Source organism: Nycticebus coucang, chromosome 15 (assembly GCF_027406575.1).
Source record: "Nycticebus coucang isolate mNycCou1 chromosome 15, mNycCou1.pri, whole genome shotgun sequence".
NCBI classification, from domain to species: Eukaryota; Metazoa; Chordata; class Mammalia; order Primates; family Lorisidae; genus Nycticebus; species Nycticebus coucang.
Window position 1 is genome coordinate 50,550,557 of NC_069794.1, and position 25,163 is coordinate 50,575,719.

The following is a 25,163-nucleotide window of genomic DNA, read 5'->3' on the forward strand; positions in this document are numbered from 1 at the left end:
AAGTTCTCTTGGGTCAATGACACATGGACAAAGGAACTAGATCACATTCAAACAATACCATTGAGGTTTCCAAGATGCTTAGTCACTGGAATTTACATTCATTGCCTCCTTTAATCTCATATCAACACCTGTCAATCAAAGACCACTAGAAACATATCTGCTATTGAATACACTTGGGTGTTTTTTGGATCATTGCAACAAAAGAGACCACTAATCATGGAGAACTATGAGGCATCTCAAAGAGGGTGCTAGGAAGGACTTACAATAGGACTTTCTAAACATACCTGAGATTTTGGTATGATTCAAGTTTGGTGAGGACAATAGATCAGGAGATGTTTGCCATTGAAAATATAGTTTATCATTCACAGTATCCAAAAGGAGAGGGCCATGCCCTGCCATGAGGAGACACAGAAGGGATTACAAACCAAGACCAGGACACTGAGGCAGGAAGCCAGCAGGGGGAGCTGTAAAGGAGCCGTTCTTGTGGTTTTCTCAGGTGGAATGGGTAAAGCAGGATGAGTGGGCTGATCAGGCCTGAGTGTCTAGTTTGAATCATTCCAGTGGCTCCGGGGTATAGTGGTTGCCCATTATCTGATGCCTGGCTCTGGGGCAATTCAGGCAAAGGTCAGTATTTTACAGAGTTAAGTGGCTTAGGTTGGTTAGTTTGCATATGAAAATATGAACGGTGGACTCAAGGGAGTCCCTTGCTCCCTCTAGGAGGAGCAGTCCCTCCCTAGCCAGCAAGACTCCACAAGTCCAACCATCAGATAAAGAAACTAGAAAATGAGGTTAATACAATAGGATTTGGTCTTTTGTTGGAGGACTTTAGGAATGATTCAAGGAAAGCAGGCTTTACTTAGCATTGGACAAGGTCAAGAAGCAGGATAGTTCTACAACTGGGTATCTTAATAATGTTTATCTGATGTGTGGAGTGAACAACACAGAGCTAAAAATGCTGTGATGAGTAAAGGAACAGCAGCCACTCAAATTATCCAAAAAAAGGAGATATTTTGTCATTTTGTGGTTTTAACAATATTCTTTTTTTGGCTTAGGCATTTTTTCTTATATTTTGGTTTTGGAGTTTGTGTGGGTGTGTTGAGGCATAATTGTGAAGTGGTTCTGTTTTTCTTTGCTTCATCATGGGCACAGGGATCCTGTCTGATGTTGGAGTTCTATACAACTTTTTATGGGCCACAAGAGGGTTGAGGCCAGTTTCTGGATTTCAGAGGCTGATTCTCTCTTTCTTATTTAATAATCCTTCATGGTAAGTATTACTATTGCCCCCATTTCCCAAATGGGGGAACCACTTAGACTTAGAAAGGCTAAGCTCCTTGACTAAGGTCTCAAAGCCAAGAAGCAATAGGACCTTTGTTCACAGATACTTCATGATTCTCCTTCCTCCCTACTATAAATGCTGTTTGAATATAGCGGTTCCTTCTGAAATTACATGGCTGAAAGTCAGGGCAAAAGCAATGTTGAGAAAAGGGGGCTGTATAAACAAGCCCAAGCATGTCCACCATACTACTATACTATAAATACATTTCAGTGAACTGTGAGTAATTCAACTGGTGCATTGTTTGCAGTGCCATTCTAATATTTTAAACAATAGCTTCCATTTATTGGTGTCTAAAATCTATGTAAAGAATGAAATTCAGTAGTTAAAAGTAGAAAGAAACATCTGAACCTAGGAAATCCCAGATGAGTAACTGAACATGGCCCTGATACCTAAGTAGAAATTATTTGCCATAAGGACCTCAAGAATTAGGTTCTAAGAAGCAGTGTAAATGGCACTTGAAAGGCACAATTCTGATTGGAATAAGCTAGTTTCAGATAAGCAGCTTATTTGCAACATATGGCACAATTTTCTCATACTAAATTGCTTAAGTTAATTCACGGAAGAAATTATTTTAGGAGATGACTAAACTGTAATCATGCAGCTCAAAGATCTGTTTCTACCCATGTTGCCCTTGAATAAGAAAACAGTAAATGGCCTGAGTTCCCTGGGGCTTGTTACTCAGCAGGACATAGAAATTAACTTTGTAAGACTTTTTAAGGGGAAACAAAAAGCTTAGATAGAAGCAGTTGTAAATAAATTATATTGTTTTATTAACGTTATGAAGACATGGAAAAAAGACTATGGTTCATGCAAAATGTGCTTTATATAAAGTGGTTATGAAATCTTCAACCTTATGATTATCACATGTCTGGATTTTTCTATTGAGTTACGAGTTTTCACATGTTGTAAATCCAATGCAACAGGTTAAGAAGATGAAGTGGGCAAGGATTCATGCATATAAACATGAGTACAAAGAAAAGGTATACAATTGTACATAAATACCTTTCTGTATGCGTATTTAACATTTTTATATCATATACATCTAATGCAAAATAAGTAGGAGAGAAATTACTTCATGTTTAAAAAATGTAAACTTTAGAAAAATTCAGAGTATGGCAAAAATGCCAAAACTATTAATCTATGAGCTTTGTTTTCCCAAGAGATTGAAAGCATTTATGAAGTTAAAACAAGTATTTTTTAAGTGGCAAATTAGGTACCAGAGTTATTGCTGTCAGTACTTGAAAACTGCATAGTAAATATAAAGAAACTGAAAAGGTTCACATGGGCAAATGTTTCTGATCCAAAACCTTAGTCCTGTTAAATAAATGCCTGGGACTTCTGGCAGATGAAAGTTTGACAGTAGAAAAACTAAGCACATAACATCTAAAACCTCAGGCCACAAGAAGAGTTAGGCTAAAATCTAACAACCAAAATAACAATAACAACTTATGTGTCCTCTGGAAATTAAGGACTTTCCAAATAACAGTAAGAATTTAAAGACTCTACATACTAAAATGATCATAAACCTATTAATATTTTTGATGTTAAATTATTTCTTAAAAGAGACAATGATAGATGTCAATATATTGTTACCAAACTCCATTGAGGAGTGGAAAGTTACAACTGTATTAAAATTGCAGTACTCAAGGCTGGGCGCAGTGGCTCATACCTGTATTCCTACCATTCTGGGAAGCTGTGGTGGGTGGATTGCCCTGAGCTCACGAGTTCAAGACCAGCCTGAGGAAGAGCGAGATCCCATCACTAAAAATAGCAGGGCGTTGTGGTGGCACCTATAGTTCCAGCTACCTGGGAGATTGAGGCAAGAGAATCACTTAAGCCCAAGAGTTTGGGGTTGCTGTGAGCTATGACACTACAGCACTTTACTGAAGAGGGTGACAAAGTGAGACTTTGTCTCAAAAAAATAAAAAAATTGCAATACTCAATACATACATATTATTATCTTATATATTGTATCTTTTATAATTGCAGAAGTCAAACATGACTTGAGTATTACAATTTTAATACAAAGTTTTCCTTTCCTAAAGTGTGTAACAGTTTTTTGTGTAACTGTAACACACATGCCAGTTGGTAATTCTAGACTCCTCCTCAATGAGGTAACCACTCATTGATCTGATTCCTATGACTATGGATGACTCTGCATTTTCTATAGTTTTCTATAAATGTAATCATGCTTCTAGCTTTATTTGGCTGTTCCCTGATCCCCGGTTCATGAGTGAGTCCTGGTACTGAGTCCAGCCAGTGATGAGCAATCACAAATACAAAGCAATTTTACATAATTTATCACATTTAGGTAAAACCATTATTATCTGTATACTTATCTTTTTCTTTTTGCAAACACACTGTCTTAAGAAATATTTTTATCTTCAGCATTTTATGTCAAGAAGTGTTACTGGAATGTGAGATGGAGAAGAATGGCAGATATCTCAACTCACTTTTGACTTTTGAAAAACAGCGTAAATATATCTGCACACCCCAGAAAGGGGCAACAGGAAGGGCTTAGTGAAGGTTCCCCAGGCCATGCTCTGACACCCTAACTTGTTCACACACTGGACTATATATTGTTTCCCTGCATGTACCAGTCAAGGGTCAGTGCTGGCAAAACCGATGGCCACTCTGGCCTGTTGCTGTGGGCACATAACTCTTACCACAGTTGGTCGTCTTTTCCTTTGTTGTTCCATGTTTAATCCCTGGAGTCAGCTGAACTAGGCATGGGGTTGGCCCCTGGTGTGTAGCTAAGAATCACAGAGAGGCCCCTGAGATAAGAGAGAACTGCGTGAGGCTGGGCTGTTGTCATTATGGCCTTAGCCTGGAAGAGCAAATAAATGACACTCTTCATTCAACAGAATAAGACAGTCTTTCCAAAGACTTAGTCCTATGAAGCACAAAGTACATAATTAAAAAGAAAGGAAGGAGGAAAAAGAGAGGGGAAAGGAAAGAGAGAAAATGAATCAGAATCTTCTGGCCAAAATAATGGACAACTTTGGTACTTGCTTTGAAGGAGAGGGCTTCAGGAGTCTCTCAGAGCCTCTTTACTCTCAGTTTTCTTTAGTTTTTAGCTAACCGTTATTTCTACGATATAGTAATAAGTGAAAGGGTTGTGAGTAGAAAGCAATAGTTAAACAACACTAACCATCTTCAAGCTGGTTTCTATATTGGGAAAGTGGAAAAAGTTTGGAGATTAAACATCAAGGTGCTTCCCCATGCCTTGAAGACTTACTGTATTTGACACACGCATATAATGCACTCCCAAGTATAATGCACACCCATGTTTTTTGCACAAACTTTCAAGAAAGAAAAAAAAGTCTTTTAATTTTTTAACAGAGGGTAGAAGTGGCTACCAAGTGGTATGTCCATGCCTTGCGTGAGGTGTGAAGCTGGCTACTGCCGAGGAGCTGGCAGTGAGGCCAGGCTGCAGGTAAGTGTGATCTGGACAACCTGAGCACCCAGCCTCCCCCCACTGTCCCTTCCTGTCCCACCCTTGTCCCCACATCTCATTTCCTATTCCCACCACGTCTGTTGGTGAGAACGTGGCCACAACTGCTCTGTTGAGGACCCCAGTGGGCTTATTTCCCAGGAAGATGGTGTGAGGGCCAGCGCTTGGCCTGCCTGTCCCAGACTCCTGATGGCAGATCCCTGCCCTTTTCCAGCTGCTCATCTCTCCTGTGGCTGGCTCTACACTGAGGCCCCTGTGACACCATGCTGACGAGGAAGGCTTCTCTGATGATCCCCCAGTGAAGTACTCTGAATTTACATTTCTGTTTAGTCACTAGACTTTGACCTTCTTGAGCCATCCAGAACTTGGGCACTGAGTAACGTCACAATGAACGACACCAGCCTTTCCCAAACTTGCAAATAATACAAATCACCTGGGGAACTGATTAAAATGAGACTCCTGAACCACACCCAAATACACCAAATCAACTCTCCAGGAGAAAGACCTGGTATCTGTTCTGTTAACAAGCATCCTAGATGGTTCTATCTACTGGCAAGTTCTGAAACAATACCAACTCAACACCTTAGGGATTTGAACAAATCATAGGCTCAGAATTAACAATCTAAGGGCTTAGGTACCCCCAGGCTTTTGTGCTTTGCTGCCAGGTACCTTTGCAGACAGAAACTTCATGCCCAAAGTCACGATAGCAGGCTACTAGTAGAAGGAGGCCTCAGAACCCAGGCATCCCAGACCCCAGCTCAGGGATCTTCCTCATCAGTGCAGTGAGGGCCTCAGAATGGGGCAGCTGCTGAGAGACAAGGCAACCCAAAAAGGGCAGGAGCTATAACCGGGAGTTGGGGGTAGCCAGGGCTGGCCCTGGCCTCTCAACAGTATCTTCCTGGGAAGTAAGCTGGCTGGGGTTCCCAGTGCAGCAGCTGTGGCCATGCTCTCACTAATAGAAATGGATGGAATAGGAAATTAGAGGATGTGGGGATAGGGTGGGCCCAGAGGGGACAGCTGGGAGAGACTGGATGCTTTGGTTGTCCAGACCACTCTCACCAGCCATGTGGGCTTTCTCCCAGGTTCTCTGCAGCAGCCGGTTCCCCACCTCAGACCTCTTGTGAGAAGTTGCACCCCACTGCAGGCCACTTCTAATTTCCTTTTGCTGAGGTCCTAATCCTACTTCCTTAGCACAAACAGTGGTGCACGGCATGACTAGGTGAGCTGAAGGCTCCTGTAGCTACAGGATGCAGGCTTGGTAAAGAGCAAGCTGGGCAGGAGGTAGAGCAGAGAGCGCATGATTGTCATATTTCAGTGTATTATTTTGCATATGGATACCATTATTATTATTATTGCTTGCTAACGTTACACTTTTAACACATAAGCATAACTAAAAGAATTTAAAACATTTATATACATATGGAATTAGTACTAATGTATAATGTGCATCCTTATTTTTCCCTAATAAATTTGGGCAAAAAAGTGTGCATTATACAAAGAAAAATATGGCACTTTAGAAAAGAAATACTCTTGGTCTAGAAGTGAAAAATACTTTTAAAACAGAAATATTTAAAAAGTAAAAAATAGAATGCAAAATAATAAAACTAAAAGAAATCTATTGTTTATTGTTCAGGTTCATTGAGAATACAAATTACACTTTTTGCATTTGTTAAAGTCCCTCTTATAGTATGTCCCACCACCCCCAAGAGGTGTGCTATACACCAGTTATAACCCCCATCGCCCTCCCACCTCCCCTATTTCTGCTCCCTCATTCCCCCACCTTGAATTGATTTGAGCTTTTCTCTTATAAGGGTATGTATTATTCTCTGGCTTCATATTAAAATTGAGTACATTGGCTTCTTGCTTCTCTATTATCCTGATGCTTTACTAAGAAGAATGTGTTCCAACTCCATCCAGGTTAATACAAAACATGTAAAGTCTCCATCGTTTTTAATGGCTGAATAGTATTCCATGGTATACAAATATTACAGTGCGTTAGTCCATTCCTGGGTTGCCAGGCACTTAGGTTGTTTCCACATCTTGGTGATTATAAATTGAGCTGTAATAAACAGTCTAGTGCCAATGTCCTTATGACAGTGACTTTTTTCTTCTGGATAGATGCCTAGTAATGGGATTGCAGTATCAAATGGGAGGTCTCTCAACCCTTTTTGAAAAATAATCTGTAATAGCTTAGCAAAAGTAAAAGTCAGCAAAAATGTATTAAAGGAATGAAGTTTATAATAAAGAAAAATAATGTGAAAAGAATAAAATGCAGAAACTTTAAACTGACAAAAAGGGCTACATTGTAAGCTCATTGAAATTTGAGAAAAAAGCCGATTCTGTTGACAGCATGGTGCCTAGAACAGAGTACTCAGTAAATATTTAACTGAATAAATGCAAAAATGTTAAGTTTTTGAACTACATTAAAACTATTTTGTCCTTTGAAAGAGGAGTAAGAACTTGAGCTAAGAATATAAATACAGAAAGTCAAAGGAAAAGCAGGGGTTTGAGACAAGGAGAGACAGAAAAGAGGAATGGAAAAGGCCACAAGGAGGAGGACATGTGCCCAGGAACTAGAGGGAAACCAAGGTAACACCTTACGTCAAGGTAAGAACCTAAAAGAAACCTAAGGTAGTAATGAACATGACGGAATATATCTGTGATAAAAGCAAACCAAAGTGAAACTGAAAAAAAGGGTGGGGAAGAGAAAAATAGAAAAACCCTCCCTGTTGGCACTCCTGAAATGTGGGGTTCATCATCTTTCTTAGGGATATTACTGTGTCTGTGTTGAAACCTGGCTCTAAAATACTCACTTTGTGACCTGGGGTGTTAGGGTCTTCTGGTCAGTTGGAAGGAGTTGAGAGGAGACTAAGTTTAGTCGAGCCGCCACACAGGCAAGGGCTGTGCTGAAGAGACAGCAGTCCCATGCCGGTTTGGAGTCAGGTTCCAAGGATAAGGAAGCAGGTAGTGAGGTGGGGGAGTTGACACAGTGCGGGAGTGAGCTGTGCTTTCCTGCATCAGCCGAGGTGGATGGTCTCAGGGCTGCAGGGTGTTTGCTGGAGCCCAGCCAGACAGGGGTCTTCAGGTGCAGGTTTTTGACGTAATGACTGAGCACTGGAAAATGTTCTCAGAACATAAGCACATTTGTTATGGGGGGTCGGGGGGGATTCATCAGATATGCTAGGGCATTATAGCACAGAACTTCCTAACATGGAGTAAGTGACAAACCTGCTTCAAAAACATCAGCTACTTTAAATGTAGCATGGAGACAGTCATACCTACCTTACAGAGCTACGTTATAAGAAATAATGAATGGAGAATGTTTAGCGTATTTATACAAGAAAACCCTGTCAAATACTAATGATTATTATCGTAATACATATCCCATCTGCATATCCAGGCCTGCAGCTGCCTTTAATAACAGAAAGCCACAGTTGTGCTTAGTTTTTGATCAATCAAACCGAGTGTATCTTGCTCTACCATTCAGAACCCAAGGGCCACTGCCAGTCAAGAGAACAGATGGGCTACCCTCACTTGCTGTCCAATTCAAACTTTTCTTGATACATACAAGTCAAACCATATACTTACATACATGTGTGTGCGCATGTATGCAGAGGGTGCCAAAAAAATGTGTGCACATTTTAAGAAGGAAAAAAACTGTATGAAAATTGTAATAGTTAATATATACCAGTAACGTTTGTTATCTTGTGTTATATCTCTTGTAATTGCAGAAGTCAAATCTGACTTGAGGTATAATTTTAATAGTTTTTTCCTTTCTTGAAATGTGTATGCATTTTTTGGCACCCTCTCCCTGTCTATATACTCTTTTGCCACATATAATGTGCTCCCATGTATAATGTACACCCATGATTTGGGCCCAAATTTTCAGGAAAAAAGCTTTTAATTTTTTAATTCAAATTTTTATTTGTTCCTATTTCAGAACTTGTTTTTTTCATTATGAAGGAGTTTTAGCATTTATTTTTAAACATATTTTGGTACAAGAAATTTTATGTAACACATGATTACAAAACACAAGAACAGATACAAAAGAACACATACATGATACAAGAAATTTTATGTACTGGTAACAAATTTGCATTATTTACACATGGTAGTATGCAGAAGGCCAAGAGCTTTTTGTCACTGTCAATTGTCAGAAGTACTGTCTTCTTCAATTTTATATTACTGGTGTCTTTTGAAGAGTCTCTTTCTTCAGCCCAGTAAATTTCATCATTCTTGGTTCCATCCCATAGCATTGCTGATGCTGCATTGTTTAAACGATCTCACAACAACTTTCTTCTTGACACCATTCCATGATCTTAGAATGCATCACAAACCTGGATGATGGATACTTTGATACCTGTAGGTGTTAAATTATAACCACCTGTCTACATCCACGACACCCACTCTTTCTTCATGAGGGCCTTTAAGGGTTTGCTTCCTGACATACCAAGAGGTTGCAGTTCGCTGGTCAGCCTCCCACGTATCACAGTAAGTTGGGTTTTCAAATCCACTGTGATAGCTTTTGCACTTCGTGTAACATGGACTTTTGTCCAGTTTGTCATAAATTGGACAAAATCAATGACTATATTCTAGGGTATTATTTTGGATATAAATGTTGTTATTGCTTTCTAGAGTTACACTTTCAATGCATAAGCATAAATAAAATAATTTAAAACATTTATGCAGATATGGAACTAATACTATCCATGTATAATGTGCATCCTTATTTTAAGTATTTGGGCAAAAGCATGAAATATGGTGTACTACCATAAAGAACTGTTCTTAGGCAGCACTAGAGCCATCTATTGAGAATCTAATACAGGCATCCCATCTAATAAATAAGTGCCAAGAACAGTTCTTTAAACCACCTTCAGAACTCAGTTTCTTTCAGTTCTGCCGCTTCCCTTATTGACTTAGCAGCTGTCAAACTTGTTGAAACTACCAAAGGGCTTCCTCTGGTTTTCAACCTAGGACACGTATTACAATTAGATAGAAAGATCTTCCAAAGTAGATCTACTCTATTCTAATCACCCCACTCTTAGGTGATTATGGATACAAGCAAGGGTAGATACAAAATACTTTACTATAAACTGTAGACTAGTAAGGAAAACTAAATGTTAATAGGCCCTACAAGAATACCTAAAGCCCTCTTTTTCAAAGCAAAGCACTAAATTTTATTATTTTCCCCAAAGTGTTCTCTTTTTCATCCTTCCTTTCTTTTTCTCATTCTTTCTTTTTAATGGTTCTCTTCTGGCCTCATGGGACTAAGCCTAGAGGAAGACTGTCTTTGTCCATTAAGTGAACAGTCTGTACCTCAGACAACTGGTTCACTGTATAAACATTCTGGCTGTTTCATCAATACCCTCTCTCTCTCCTCTTGCAGTAACCTGATTTAGATACATAAAGGCTGGGGAATATGGATCAGGCCTAAAATAATCCACAGATTCTGCTAGAATTACCGGTTCATATAGAAAAGCAGCCCCAAACAGGTAAATGTGGCCTAAGGAGAAGAGCTTTTTTTCTCTTGAGAGTACTTCTGAAAGCAGCCCCAACCCCATAACAGCTCTGGGAGTTGTTAGCTACCCTGTGGCCACATGGGGCAGCCTGCTATAAGATGAAGGCAATTTCAGAGAAAGCAGAGTTGAGGGATGCAAAGAATCAGTCTTTCTGACATTCTTGAGTCACTGGATTTCACCAATCCTAAATCCTACTGCACTTGTGGCTGTTAAATGAGCCAGTAAATTCTCTTTAATGTTTAACATGGTTTGAGGTGGGTTTTCTGTTACTTGTAACCAGATGCATCTTGAAAGATCCACTACACACTTTATAAGAAAGGGAGTCCCTGTTTTTTTTAAGTTGAATTGCATGTCAAAAGGCTACTAGAGTGCTATAAACAATATATCCAAGTTTTAAATACTTTTTGCTGTCATATTTAGCAGCTATTACCATACTCAGAACTGCTACTTGGCTTCAGGTTGTTTCAGTTCATTCCATAATTATAGAAGGAGACTTCAGTATGTTGCAATTGCTATTCTGTAGAAGGCAATTAGTATGGGGGTATTAATATTAGAAGAACAAGAAGATAACTTCAGGTAACAAAATAGACAGTAAAACAATGTATATAATAGCACAATGGTTTTATTTATGGCAGAAGAAAAAATTCTTCCATTTGTAAAAGGTATTTCCTTTATTTAATTCAATATTTTTTCCCATTCTTTATGTGGCTGAATTTTTTTCCACCTGACATCTGCTTTTTCTTTCTTCATATACTAATATCCACCATGACTGCTGCTTATTCTGAAGGGAGAGTGTAAAGTCTATCAACAGATTTTGACCAGGACATTTCAGTCAACAGCTCCTTTCTTCACAAAGACTCTATTTAAAAAAAGAAAGGAAGGAAGAAGATAAAAATTGAACCCTCAAATTAACTTTTCCATACTTTCCCAAGATATACTTCTACTAAAACTTACCTGTGAATGTGAAGTGTTTGTATAAATATCAATAGATTCCAAGTAGAATAAACTGGACACTGCTAATTTATAAACTTAACTCTATAAAGCAGTATGTAAAGAAAAAGCAAAATTTTAAAAAAAGCAAACCGTTAAAGTACACCTTTGGGCTTTGTGCCTGTAGCTCAGTGGCTAGGGCACCAGCCACATACACTGGAGCTGGCGGGTACTAAAGTACATCTCTGCCACTGTTAGATCTTTTATTGCTAACATGTCAATTTCAGGAATATGGATTAATTAAATAGCTTTTCACAGAAGATGACTCAAAAAGATGCAGTCTACCAATGGACCACTTCTACCCCTGCCTACGCCCTTCCACTTCCTCTAGTGAACGACTCTGAATTGAGTTAGTTCACATGGGTAATTTATTTTGGTCTGTCACCTCCTCCTGCCTGCTCCCCACCTTTGTTAGATACCACTCTAATTGACACCACTTTGGATGGTGACAACAGAAAGACGTGAGATAAATGGTGAGAGAAGACTTGTTTGCTCCAGCACCATTTTAGCTTCATGAATGACAGAATGCTTTGGCAGGGACTGCTGGAGTTCCCATGGCTGCAAACAAATACCTCGTAAGTCTTCTGAAGTAAACAGTCTCCTGTTTAGAAAACAGTTTTGTGTACCATTATCCTCATATAGTGGCTATCTTGCTGGCATTATGTGGTTCTGTAACAGCTAAATTTATAGTGATCATTTCCCTGATCTTGATTTTAAACATCTTGCAAAGGGATGCTGGATCACATTGTCAAAAAAAAAAAATTCAACACCTAAAATAGTGTTAAAAACTGGACCTTTGAAAATAAAGTCATAACACTTACATAATAGTCTATGCTTAGCTATTAGTTTCAATTCTGGCCATTATAGGAAATTGTGTAGACCATTCTTTCATCAAACAAATAAGAAACTAGGAAGAGGTTCAAAGTGAAGTGCTTGACATGCTCAGCCTTGACCTCTGCAGCACTTAGGACCTTTTTACAAACTCTTTCATCACAGGTCTGCACCTCTCTCTTTTCATAGCAGGACATGCCACTCTAACCATGATTTCAGTGGCTAGTACAATAGCTTCTCAGATTCTTTCTCTCCTGGTGCAGTCCATCCTCCTCCCCAAAGCAGTGTTTTCTAAGCTTAATTTTGATCACATCCCACCAATAAATATTTTTAACACCCATTTATTGGTTTACACAGTCTACTGTAGCCACTAAGAGCTGCTTGCTATACACTCTGCTGCTTCCCTCATTTCAGCTTTCCTCTGCTTTCATGTCTTCAGCGGACTCTATCATACCATGAATGTGGAGCTTAAAATTCACTTCTATGGGTTGCTTCTACTAATTGGTATCCAGTTCTAGGACTCCACTCATGTCAGAAATGTCTCCCAATGAACAAAGTTTTGGTCAGTTTCACTGACTAAAGAACTGCATAATTTACTCTATTCTAAATTTGCTTATATTTCCAAGTTGTCAACAATTATGATAGTATCCAGGAAGTTTGGAGTTTAGGGCTCAAGTCTCAGCTCTGACATGGCACCACATTTTCTCAGACTTGGGCTTCCTTCTCCACATGGCTCCCTCAGACCTCCTTCTCTCAGAGCTGACTCCTGGTATCTCTTGCTTTGTTAGTCACTGATATTGTCCTTAGTTCCAGGCTCAAATGGAATTCAATTCTCTCTGCACATACAGAAAGTACATGTATCTTGGAGTAGGGGAGGCAGTGGACATGTGGAGGCCTTGAAAAAATACGTTTGAGGATAAAGAATGTGATTACATACCTAAAACGTTATCAAAACATATTGATTTAATAGACACTTACTGAAACAGCTACTATGTGTCAGTTATTGCCTAGCAAAGTACCCAAAACATAATGACTATGATCATGAAAAACATCGTTTAAAAGTGATAAAAGGACACTCCTTAAATATTTCTCATTATCCTAAATAATTTTAGATAACAAAGCCTTAGAAAAATTTCAGCATATATTAGAATTCATGCTTGTATTTGCTGGAAGTCAAATGGTTGGCTACAATGTGTATCTTATTTTTAGATGTTTAAGTTAATGAAACCCAAAAACAAGGAAACAAAAAATAGGAAAATAATATATTCAACGGTGTAATAAGAGCAACAAGTATAATTCTTATTGTTACTGAATTTCCCATTCAAAGATAGTATCCCTAAGAGATATTTCACTTCAGTTCATAGTCTTTCATAACATACTTCTACATTAAAATGTAAAAACAAGTATTAATTTTCTTCATCCAAGATCACGTCTCATTTATATTTTTAGGGTGAATTTTATAGTGAGAGATTTTTAAATAATATGATTATGGAGTTTTTCCTCAAAATTAATTTTCTTATTGATATCAGAAATCCAAAATGTCTGCATTACGTATTTTCCATGTCAACAGTACAAGCCAAGCATTTGGTCAAGATGGAATTCTAACTTGGAGAACATAGATAACTGCTAAGATGGTGATGTTTCAGTCGATTAGAAACTTTTCACATGGGATAAGCTACAGTTACCTTAGGGCTGTAGTTTACAAGTTATTTCTAAGCAGTATACTCTTTTTTTCAAAGGAGATTTCCCATGGAACCCTAATATATAAAATATATGAAAGAAACTAAAGAAAGGTTGAGAAGACTGAGAGCTCCCCTAGTATGCCTGACCCTCACTCACTTCCACCACGACCTCTCTACTTCTGGTCCTGCTAGTATAGATCCTTTCTGGCCTCAACAGCCCCACAGCCTACCCTAAAGAAACCTAGAGTCCTGCAGACCACCATCAGACAACCATTATCAGGGAGCTGATGACCTTTAGCCTCTTTTTAAAACCTTTTGTTAAGCAATTTAAAAGACCTTAGAGAGCTAAGAGAGAACTCTCAGTTTTCATTCACCTTTCAAAGAGATTTTAATTTTAAGTACACTGAGCTCATTTTAAAAGATGTATATTCAATCTTGTACAATGCAAAATTGATGAAGTCTTTACATATACTTTGATTCTGCTTAAAAACAGTCATGGGCACTAACTCAAGAAATAGTTCTGTAAGAAAAATGCTCAGAGTCAAGAAGTAGCATATATTAGAATTCATGCTTGTATTTGCTGGAAATCAAATGGTTGGCTACAATGTGTATTTTAAATACTTTTTAACTGTAAGTAGTTTAACAGAATCATGTTTTTCTCTCCACACACACATGCTCTGACAATAAAGTTCACAAACTTATCTTAGAAAAAGCCCTACATCGCTCATTGCTGAGTATCACTGTGTTCATCTCTGAAGTACTCCCCTCGAGAGGCCATGTATGCCCTGATGCCCCACCTAGTTCATTCTTCACAGCAATTTGGAATTCTTTTTCTGGAAGAGCCATTAGAGCTGTCATCATACTATCTTGATGCCCTGAGGGTCATTAAAATGTCTTCCTTTTGATACTTCTTTTATCTTCAGGTAAAAAAAAGCCATTGGGCACCAGATCAGATGAATAGGTAGGGTGTTCCATTATAATTATTTGTTTACTGGCTAAAAACCCCTTCAGAGACAGAGCCCTGTGAGCTCTTTGTTTTTAATTGCTGAGCTCCTGCAGAGCCATTTTTGCACACACCTTTCTCATGACAAGATTTTCAGTTAAGATTTCCTTAGCTGTTTCTCTATCAATGTTTACTTTGCCTCCTATGCTTCTCGCAGATGGCCAACAATTTTGATGCATAATTTGATGAACTTTTGCAATGTTTTTATCAGTTCTGCTTGTCACTAGCCACCCTGACCTCTCTTCATTAGTGATACCTTCTCCCCCTCAGAAAAACTTTTACTCCATTTGTACACCATTGTTTTCTTCATGGTATTAGCCCCATAAACTTGGACTAGCATGTCCCTGATTTCGCTTCCACTCTTGCCAAGTTTAACAAAAAATTTAATGTTTGTTCACTGCTCTAATTCAAGCTCTGACATTCTCATGACAGCAGATAAAAACAGACAACAGTAATGAATACCACTCAGCAAGATACCGCCACATGTAGACATAACCACAACTGTGAGATAGTGATATACCAAGGTGATGAAGCTTACCAAGCTGTTTGTACAGTGCTGCCAACGTAAGCACAGTGTAAGTTCATGAACTTAACTGTCAGAACTTATACATTATTATAAAATATCAGTAATTAGACTTTAAAACGAATTGTATCCTTCTTTATATGGAAACCACTTCACAATGCTAATTTTACCTTTTAATGCTAGTTCCGAGCCCGGGGAGGTTGGTAAAACTGCTGAGTTGGCCGAGTGGATCGTCGTGGCTGGCCATCACCTCCTCTACGGAACTCTAGGGTCTGATCGTAGGTACCTTCTTCCTCCTATTTGGAAAGAGTAAGGATTTTACATGTTCAAAACAGCTCCATGTTTCCTGAGTTAAAAATACTTTCTGGTCCCCATTTTAATATGCCCTCTTAAGCTGCCCTGGTATTCACATCTGTCAACTTTTACAACAGAGAGAGGCAAGGGAAAGGGGAAAGAAAAAAGGCAGGGACATTGTTAAAATTCTTTTGGTCCTTGGTAATAGAAAAATGTAATTTATCATGATAGGATTAGAATCAAACTTAATTCTAGAAAAGGAAATTATTCCCAAATAATAGCATGATTATATCATTATATGACTTGATATAATATGGTGAAAACACAGAAAAGCGAGCATTATAACAACAATTTTCATGACTTTTTGGGCTTCTAAATATTTCTAAATATTTATCATGACAAGTGGTTTTAGAAGGGTTTGGAAAAAGGGGTTGAAGAGCCAGAGAATGTTCACCATCCGTCCCCATCTGATGAAATCACCAATATCATTAAGAACCTGACATCTAGAGACAAGAAAAAATAACAAATTGGAAAGGGTGGGAAGATACAATTTACATATAAAGAAAGCTTCATGCAAGATAGATCACCACAGTGAAACTGAAACTATTTTATTTTCATTTGCTTTCTTTCTGGGGGAATAGATCTTTGGCTCAGGAATAGCATGAGGAAATTAGGATAAGCAGATTAAACAGCAGAAAGAGTATAGTTAATTATAATATTTGAACAAAAACTTAGAAGCAAAGAAAGGTAGCCAAAGCCACACTGGTTTCTTACTGAGTGCTGCCACCCTGTCATTAGAGTGTTTTTGAATTAACATAAGTAGGAAATATGTGCCCTATTAGAGACAGAAAAAAAATGAAGAGCACCTATTTCACTAGATAGAATTTAAATTCCAACTGAATTATCAGAGCACAATAATTTCCATGATTTTGAAAATTAATCCTATTTCTTCCTCCTCTTCATTTTATCTTTGAATCTTCTTTCATGAAAGATTGTTCTACTTTGACCGTATTAATAACATAGGAAAGAATGTGAAAGACTGAGTTCTATTCTTTAAAGTTTTACATATCCAACTATTGCAATTTTACCTAATGGAAACAGAAAGATGCTAAGGTAATTTGATCAAATCCTATTATTTAGCAATGATGTTTAATATTTCACATGAAGATAATTCTCATCATTAGACATCTCCACAGTATTCTTTTTTTTTTTTTCCTTCACAGTACTCTTAAGAACGAACTTTTATTTCTACTTTATATAAAGAATAGTGATGCCCAGGAAAGCTCTGCGACTTTGCTCTAGTACCTCTAAAACAAATTTGAGTTTTGAATTCAAACATTGCTGTTTAAATGTTTAAGTCTCAGTCTGAAAAGAATAGAAGCCAATAGCCAAAAATTAATCATCATTCTAAGGAGTCTATCATCACCAAAATAAGAGAAGAGAAAAATCTGACAATATGTCTAGCGTAAGTTAATAACTACCTTTTGGAGGCAAACTTCCAGATGAGCTATACTTCCCTTATACCCTGTTTCAAATTGGTTAGAAGCATCAGATACTATGTCTGTAATTTAGCAAAGCAATTAAAATTCAGGAAGAAAATATATAAAAGTATTCAGGAAAGAAGAGTTATTATTCTAGTCATTGTTCTGAGTGATTGTCAAATACTGTAGCTAAATTTGAAAAGAGGCTATTTAATTTGAAAACAAATGATAATATTTGAAGCTGTGCATATTAACTGAAAAGTATAAAAATATATTTGCTACTTCAGGAGATGAGGTAATTATTTCAGGAATTAGAATGTAATGTTATTTTCCTCCGTGGCTGCAGAACTAGCTGGAGAACATCTAGAAATATGTACTTTACCAATAAAATACACAGAGGTAGAACACTCCATTTTCTGAGCAAGCTGGATTTATATAACAAAAATGACACTGCCACTTGAAATATTTGTCTCTACTGTGTTTAAAAAATTCAGACTGTACTAACCAGAGCCAATTAAGTGGTTTTACAAAGATGACTGACCATGAAATTTCTTTCATATAATTTGATGTCTACACAATGTTTTTATACAAAGTAGAAGCCAAAATAACAAAACAAGACAAAAAGGATTCTGACAAGTTTGGTTTCTAGTTACAGTATTGTCAAAGGCACAACCTGTACTTTTGAAACTTTTCAGTATTCCTGCTGCAGAGCTGCTGGGGGCAAATCTAGTTACCCACAACTACTTCTTATAATCAGTAGCTAGTCATTTTTAGCATTAAATGGGACCTCTTTCTACTTTATGTAATGCACAGCTCAATTTATACCTTGTTCCTCTTCTAGCCCATCTTCTTGTTTTAGGTCTTAGTACTCTGTAACAGATTTAAAACTCAAAACTTTTTAATTTCATAATTCATACACATTTATTTTTTTTAAAAAGATCTGATATCATGTTAGAGCTGCCATAGTCCTAGACGGCAAACTAATTCATCTTTCTGAGTTCAACAGATCAGTCTGTAAACCCAAGTCAGGTGGTCTTCCAAAGTCACAGAGTTCATTAGAGGAAGAGTTCAGACCATGGCCATTTTGTTTTCAACTTTTAGGCAAGATTCTTTACAAGATTTATAATAATATTCATAAAATGAAACAATCCAATGTCATCTTCACCTAAGCTTTTGAGATTCAGAACCATTTTATCAGGATTCAGAGTTTTGCTCACCTCAGCTATGTTATGAGATAAAATGTGGTTTTTAAGAACTAAGGAATTAATATTCAAAATCAGCCTTCTTTTATGACAGTATTTGGTATTTTATTGTTCCTCCTTAATGAAAAGATATAAAAATACAATAATTGTAGTGACACTAAGCATGGGAGGTATTTTGGAAATTAAATTGCAAAAAGGATGTACATAACTTCATCTATAAAACACATGTGATAAGTCACAATTACATCTTTCCTGCATACCATTTAGTTCCTCATTAGTGCATATAGTATCTGGAGTAAGAACACAGACAAACTACATAGTCTCTATTTATAAATAAGCTGTGTTACAAAAGTTCACTATAAATGATTGCTTGGAACCTGGAACATAATATACTTCATTAGCAGGTAACAAAACACACTTAAATAGAAGTCAGGTTCTCTGTTGCACAAATAGTAAGGTGAAGAGAGGAAGTATGTAAGGAAGGGGCTAGATCAATGGTTCTAGACTGGGAGTGCTTTTGCCACACAGGGGGCATTACGCAAAGCCTAGAAGCCCCTGTTACTTTATCCCATGGGTAGAGGTCAGGGATGCTGCTACATGCTCTACAATGCACAAGACGGACCACACAACAGAATTATCCAGGCCTAATGCTGACAGTCCTAAGGTTGAGAGATCTTGGGCTAGGCAAATGAAACTTCTCACTCCTAACTGCCAGTGCAACCTGGAAAAGAATTCTAAAATTTAAGAAGCCTAAGGTGGAACCCTTCCCCTTTTTCTTTTTGCACATTTTCTATTTAGACATTTTTTCTTCTGCCCCAACTCTCTAAGAAACTTTTTTTTGGGTATTCTATTTGCTGATAATACTTACTATATATTCCTCTGTTCCAGCTACATGGTCATATTTACTTAACCGAATAAATTACCCTCATCTTAAATTACTGTTCCTTCAGTATTTCCCACCATCTTAACTTTGTAAGGAGACAAAGATAGATTACTTGGTTGGCAGAGATAGGAGTGGGAATGGCAATAATTCTCTTCATTAATGGATAAAGTTGAAACACATTCTTCTTAGTAAAGAATCACAAGAATAGAAAAGCAAATGCCCAATGTACTCAATACTAGTATGAATCCAGTAGACAATCTAATTTACACCCACATATGAGAAAAACTTATTTCAATTTAAGTTGAAAGGAAGGGAGAATGAAGGAGGGGGAAAGAGAAAAGTCGGGTTTGGGGTGCTCCCACTTAATAGACATATGGCAAAGATATGTCCCTCTTGGGTGTGGGACACAAGTAAAAGAGGGACTCTACCTAACAAGTTCAAATATTGTGACCTGGTTGTTTGTACCCTCTCATTAACCTGAAATAAAAGAAAAAAAAAACTTATGAAAACTTAATACTGTCACCTGTCCTTTAATAACTATTGTATAATTTAATAAAATTTAGTCTAGTTAGCTCCTTTTAACAGATTTGTATAGTAGTCACAAAACATAAGCAGGCATATGAAATTCAAAGCACCTTCAACAGTAATTCTTTAAATTTAGGATATTTTGAACAATGAAATGTTAATGACTATACATCCCTTTCAGTGATTCACATATGAACCATTCATTCTGCAAATTTCCAAGCCATCTTTTACCTGCTTCATTAGCACCTGTTTAAGGAAACTTACTAACTTTAATATATGTGGCAAAACCCAAGTAAACAATCATTGTAAAGACAAATCTGTTTTCCCAAAATATTATGTAATAAGTTCTATCAGCAGAACTTAAAATATTTTTAAATAATATATTTTTAGATTAATTATACTAATATTCTTTTATATTAGAGTACATAACAATTCAAAGGAAAGCTGGATCAGCTCTGATTTTCTGTGAAAATTATAGATAACTTTGTGCACACAGAACTCATGTATTATCATTCATACTAAACTTTAATTTACCAGTTACCCTTGTTCAAGGAGTATGCTCCACTTCAATATTTATAGTTCCACCATAAGAAAAAGTGGGTCCTCAGTAGCATGAACCACAGATTACAAAACAGGAAGTCTTTGTAAATAAACAGGTAGTCCAACTGAGGCTATTATTTGCTCAAGTAATTAATACCACAACCTGAGCTAAAGCAGAAGTCCAATTCACAGGCCTAGCTACCCCTCACTATGCTACCAAGTAAAGAAGGTGAGGAATATAGTCTGCATACATTTCAGAAATGGATAGGGAACTGAAGAAAATCTAATGGAGCAGATTTATATTTTATTATAATTTATTTGGAAAGTAAGCATGGCATACTTTCTTTAAATGATACTTTATGTATAATCCCAGTGTAATAAGCTACAAGGTCTCAGGTTAAAGTAGGTAATTTTACATGTGTGTTAGAAGTACCCCTTGCCTTTCTCTTCTTCAGAATTGCCAAGCTCTATAAACCCCAAGGCACAAAAATTAAAAGCTCAAACTAGTTCAACTTCTGCTATACATGGGGAACCAACTAGGTGAAGTGACTTGCTTAAGGTAAGAAAGTGATCTAGTGTGAGAACTGGAACTGGACTGTAGGCCTCTGACTCTTTGCTTTCTATCACAGAGAAAATCTAAACCTTTCTGTCCACTCCCATAAATGAAATGTCTTACTTGATAATAAAAACTCACCTTATATAAACAAAAGGGAGGAAAAAACCACAGGCTTCATTAACATATGAGAAAGTTATTATAATATATACCAAATACAGTATATTTTATAATAGGCCAATTTATTGTAGTTTTTGAAACTTTAAGTAAAATAAAATTCCATTTTAGAATATATCAGGGAATCATTGTCTCCCTTCCCCCAAACTAACTCTAACATTATCTCTTTTTACATGCCTTGTTGAGTAATTATTTTATTTGAAACAAAGCATTTTATGGCAGAAAAGCATTTTATGGCAATTGGAAAAAATTGCCAATTAAAGACAAAAGAAAAATGTAATTACTAAACCATTCTTCCAAAATGCATGGCTGACATAACAATGTTTTCATTCCTATCCTATACAAAATTTCAGGAGGAAGTGTGAAACATTTTATTATAGTTCTGATTTTTCTTTCTTAAAAACTATACTTTTTAAAGTTACATTAAATTAAAATCATTGATGATTTTATAGGCTATTATAAAATATCTTTACCTAGCTCATGGATTTTATTATATGCTCTGCCAAGTAAAGCACAATCTAAGTAAGACAATTAAACTTCAACATTAAAAAAGTGAATTTTAAAATGACCGTAGAAGGAAATAAAGTACTATTTATCACTGTCCTTCTTCTAATGTCGTTAAGATCTTCTACCCATTAATACAACATAAGCAAGCTATTTCATAGGCACTCATAAAAATGTAACTGAACATCACAAGGCTGCATCCACATTTTAACTAGGAGAATATAGCACAAAAAAAGAGACTAGGAGAGATGTCAACCTTATCAAATTCCAAATGATAAAAGTTATAAATACCCTATCATTCAAATATTCACCTGGATTTTTCACAACTTTAAATAGAAAAAAAGGTATGAGAGTTTATTCCACTGTGTACCCGGTATATTGCATGTTATCTCACATATTAATCCTTGAAATAATACTTGGAACTATTTAATCTCAACCTTTTATAAATGAGGAAACGAAAGCTTAGAGTAATTAGCTTGAAGTTATGTTAAGTGGCTGTGCTTCAATTAGACTTCTAGGTTGTACAATCTAAAGTTCTTTTCATTTCAACACATGATGTATATTTTTTACATTTCCTGCTTCAGATACAGGCAGTTTTCCTGAATTTTTTCTAATAGCTTACTTTTTCCTATGGTCAATATTTTTTTATTTAAAAAAAATCTTGAGCTTTATTAAGGCACAAATAGGACTTGTAATACAGTCTTATTCATCACAGTCACTCTGCTGTATATGAAATCTCCAGAACTCATTCACCTTATATAACTAAAACTTTGAACCCTTTAACCAACATCTCATTTCCCCCCATTCCCTGCTTCTGGCAACCACCATCTTACTTTCTGCTTCTGTGAGTCTATTTCAGATTCCACATGTAACTGAGATCACACAGTATTTGTCTTTCTGAATTATTTCACTTAGCATAATATCCTCTATGGTCAATTTTTTTTTTCCTGAGGACCAAGAGACTTTTTTCCCCCCTTTAAAAAATTATTCAGGTTAATTTGAGGGTACAAATAATTAAGTTACAATATTTGCATCTGTTATGTAGAGGTCCTCTTATAAGGAACCAAAACGTGTGCTGTACACCCTAACATGGTGTCCATTGTGCATTGGGATTTTTGCTCCTTCATTCTTGTGATACTTTACTAAAAAGAATGTGTTCCACTTCCATCCAGGTTAATACAAAAGATGTAAAGTCTCCATCTTTTTTAGTGGCTGAATAGTATTCTATAGTATACATATACCACAGCTTGTTAATCCATTCCTGGGTTGGTGCATTTAGGTTGTTTCCACATTTTGGCTAGTGTAAATTAAGCTGTAATAAACGGTCTAGTGCCAATGTCCTTATGACAAAATGATTTTTTTCCTTCTGAGTAAATGCCTAGAAGTGGGACTGCAGGATCAAATTGGAGGTTTAATTTGAGTTATTTGAGGATTCTCCATATTTCCTTCCAAAAAGGCTGTATTAGTTTGCAGTCCCACCAGCAGCATCAAAGTGTTCCCTTCTTTCCACATCCATGCCAGCATCCACATTGAGTCTTTATGATGTGGATTATTCTCACTGGGGTTAGGTGATATCTCAGGGTGGTTTTGATTTGCATTTCTCTGATGATAAGGGATGATGAGCATTTTTTCAAATGTTTGTTAGCCATTTGTCTGTCTTCCTCAGAGAAGGTTCTGTTCGTATCTCTTGGCCAGTGGTAGATGGCTTTGCTTGCCCTATTTTGGTTGATTAATTTGAGTTCTCTGTAATGTGGGAAAAACTCTTGATGATGTGAGACTGGGGAAAGATTTTTATGAAGAAGACTTCAGCGGCAATAGCAAAAACAACAAAAAATAAACAAATGGGACTTAATTAAGCTAAAAAGCTTTTGCACAGCTAAGGACACAACAATAAAAGCAAAAAGACAACCTTCAGAATAAGAAAAGCTATTTGCATGGTATGAATCCAACAAAGGGTTGATAACTCTATGGTCAATTTTAAACAAATAAATGGCTTCACCCCTGAAGCTAGTATAAAGATTATTTAATGAATATAGTTGCTTTGAGATACGAATAGTCAAGTCCAAAGAATGAATAGAACATATCTGTAAAAATGTGTACCTCTTTAAAATTCATTGCTAAGGGTTAAACAGATTCCAAAACTTTCTCCAGAAGTCAGTGTAGGGAACATACTCCTGCTCTAAAAGATATCAATCTGCTCAAAGCATTCCTTGAGAAATACTACATCACAGCATTGGCATTTAAGAAGCTTGGGTTTAGACCACAACAGGTCCCAAGCAAATTACTTAACTTCTCAGTTTTCTCACATAAGCAGCAGTAATGGCCACATATGTGTACTAGGAGAATTATATATATGAGATAATACCTATAAACAGCTTAGCAAATAAGAAATCTATTTGGCCATCATTCTGAATCTAATAACTCTATATTTAAAAAACTACATATGCCCACTTCAGTTAAACTATGTAGACGCAGGGTCTTGGATGAAAACCAAGAACTTAGCTTCAATTGTTTTGGGCAGGAAAAAAAAAAAAAAGGAGAAAATGAAAACACCAATGCAAGAAGAAAGATTCTTGCCATCAGCCTTCCTTTTATTTCTTCAGAAGTTCAAACATTATGCACAAAAACTAATATTTTCACATTATAATTCATTCTATTGTTACCACTTTTTTTTCTTTTGGGAGGTTGTCTTTTTCTTTCTTCTTTTTTAATTATAGAGAAAAAAGGGCAAATAGAACAAAGGAGGAAGGAAATTAGCAAAGAGCATTACTGAAAATGATCAACCAAAAATCACAGACACTATTTGTATGAAACCTGCATATTTTAAGATGAAGCTAAAAATAAGCTGACATAATTAACTTCTTTGATGTCTTGCTTTTAAACTATACCCTTAAATTTTTAGGATATGTAATAAAAATAAACCAGCCAGAAATAATATTTAAAAAGAGAAAATATAGCAATGATGACTAATAATGGAAAATGTTTATATTTTTATCTACACCACTGATACATTTTCAGATCAATACTTGTAAATTATTTTTGCAAACAAACTACTTTCCCAAATGTGCCTACTGAGCAAATATGTTTTAGAACAGTTAAGACATGAGCACGAATCACAAGAGGCTAACCACATCATTCTCTCTCATAATTTACATAATTTTTACATCTTAAATTGGTAGGCTAATGCAATTTAACTAATTCTTTCTCTGAAAGTAAAAATTACTGTCATAATGTCAGAATGGCTTTTTACTCTAAAACAGCCTAATGTACTTCATGTACATGACTGACCAGTGAGACAACCAAAATGGGATGCCACAGTGACTTCTTTTTCTTTCTTTTTCTTTTTTAATTAAATCATAGCTGTGTACATTAATGCAATCATGGGGTACAATGTGCTGGTTTTATATACAATTTGAAATATTTTCATCAAACTGGTTAAACATAGCTTTCACGGCATTTTCTTAGTTATTGTGTTAAGACATTTATATTCTAATTTAGTAAATTTCACATGTACCCTTGTAAGATGCACCATAGGTGTGGTCTCACCGACTACCCTCCTTCCCCCCATCCTCCTTCCCCTCCTCCCCTTCACAGTGACTTATAATACAAATTTAATAAACTGAATTAGAAAAAAAAATCTCCAAATTGATAAAATATAGTCCAGAT

General features: G+C 36.5%; 1 protein-coding gene across 9 annotated transcripts in view; it reads right to left on the reverse strand.

The window, feature by feature from the left end:
• Positions 1-10,901: 10,901 nt before the first annotated feature.
• Positions 10,902-25,163, reverse strand: part of TDRD3 (tudor domain containing 3) — a 185,190-nt gene continuing 170,928 nt past the window's right edge. For all 9 annotated transcript variants that reach the window (XM_053563595.1, XM_053563596.1, XM_053563594.1 and 6 more), the window contains 2 exons: positions 15,509-15,634; positions 10,902-11,168 (listed from right to left, as the gene is read on the reverse strand). In XM_053563595.1, coding sequence (XP_053419570.1) covers positions 15,518-15,634 — 117 coding nt within the window. In that variant the 3' untranslated portion in view covers positions 10,902-11,168; positions 15,509-15,517. The remainder of the gene's footprint in view (positions 11,169-15,508; positions 15,635-25,163) is intronic.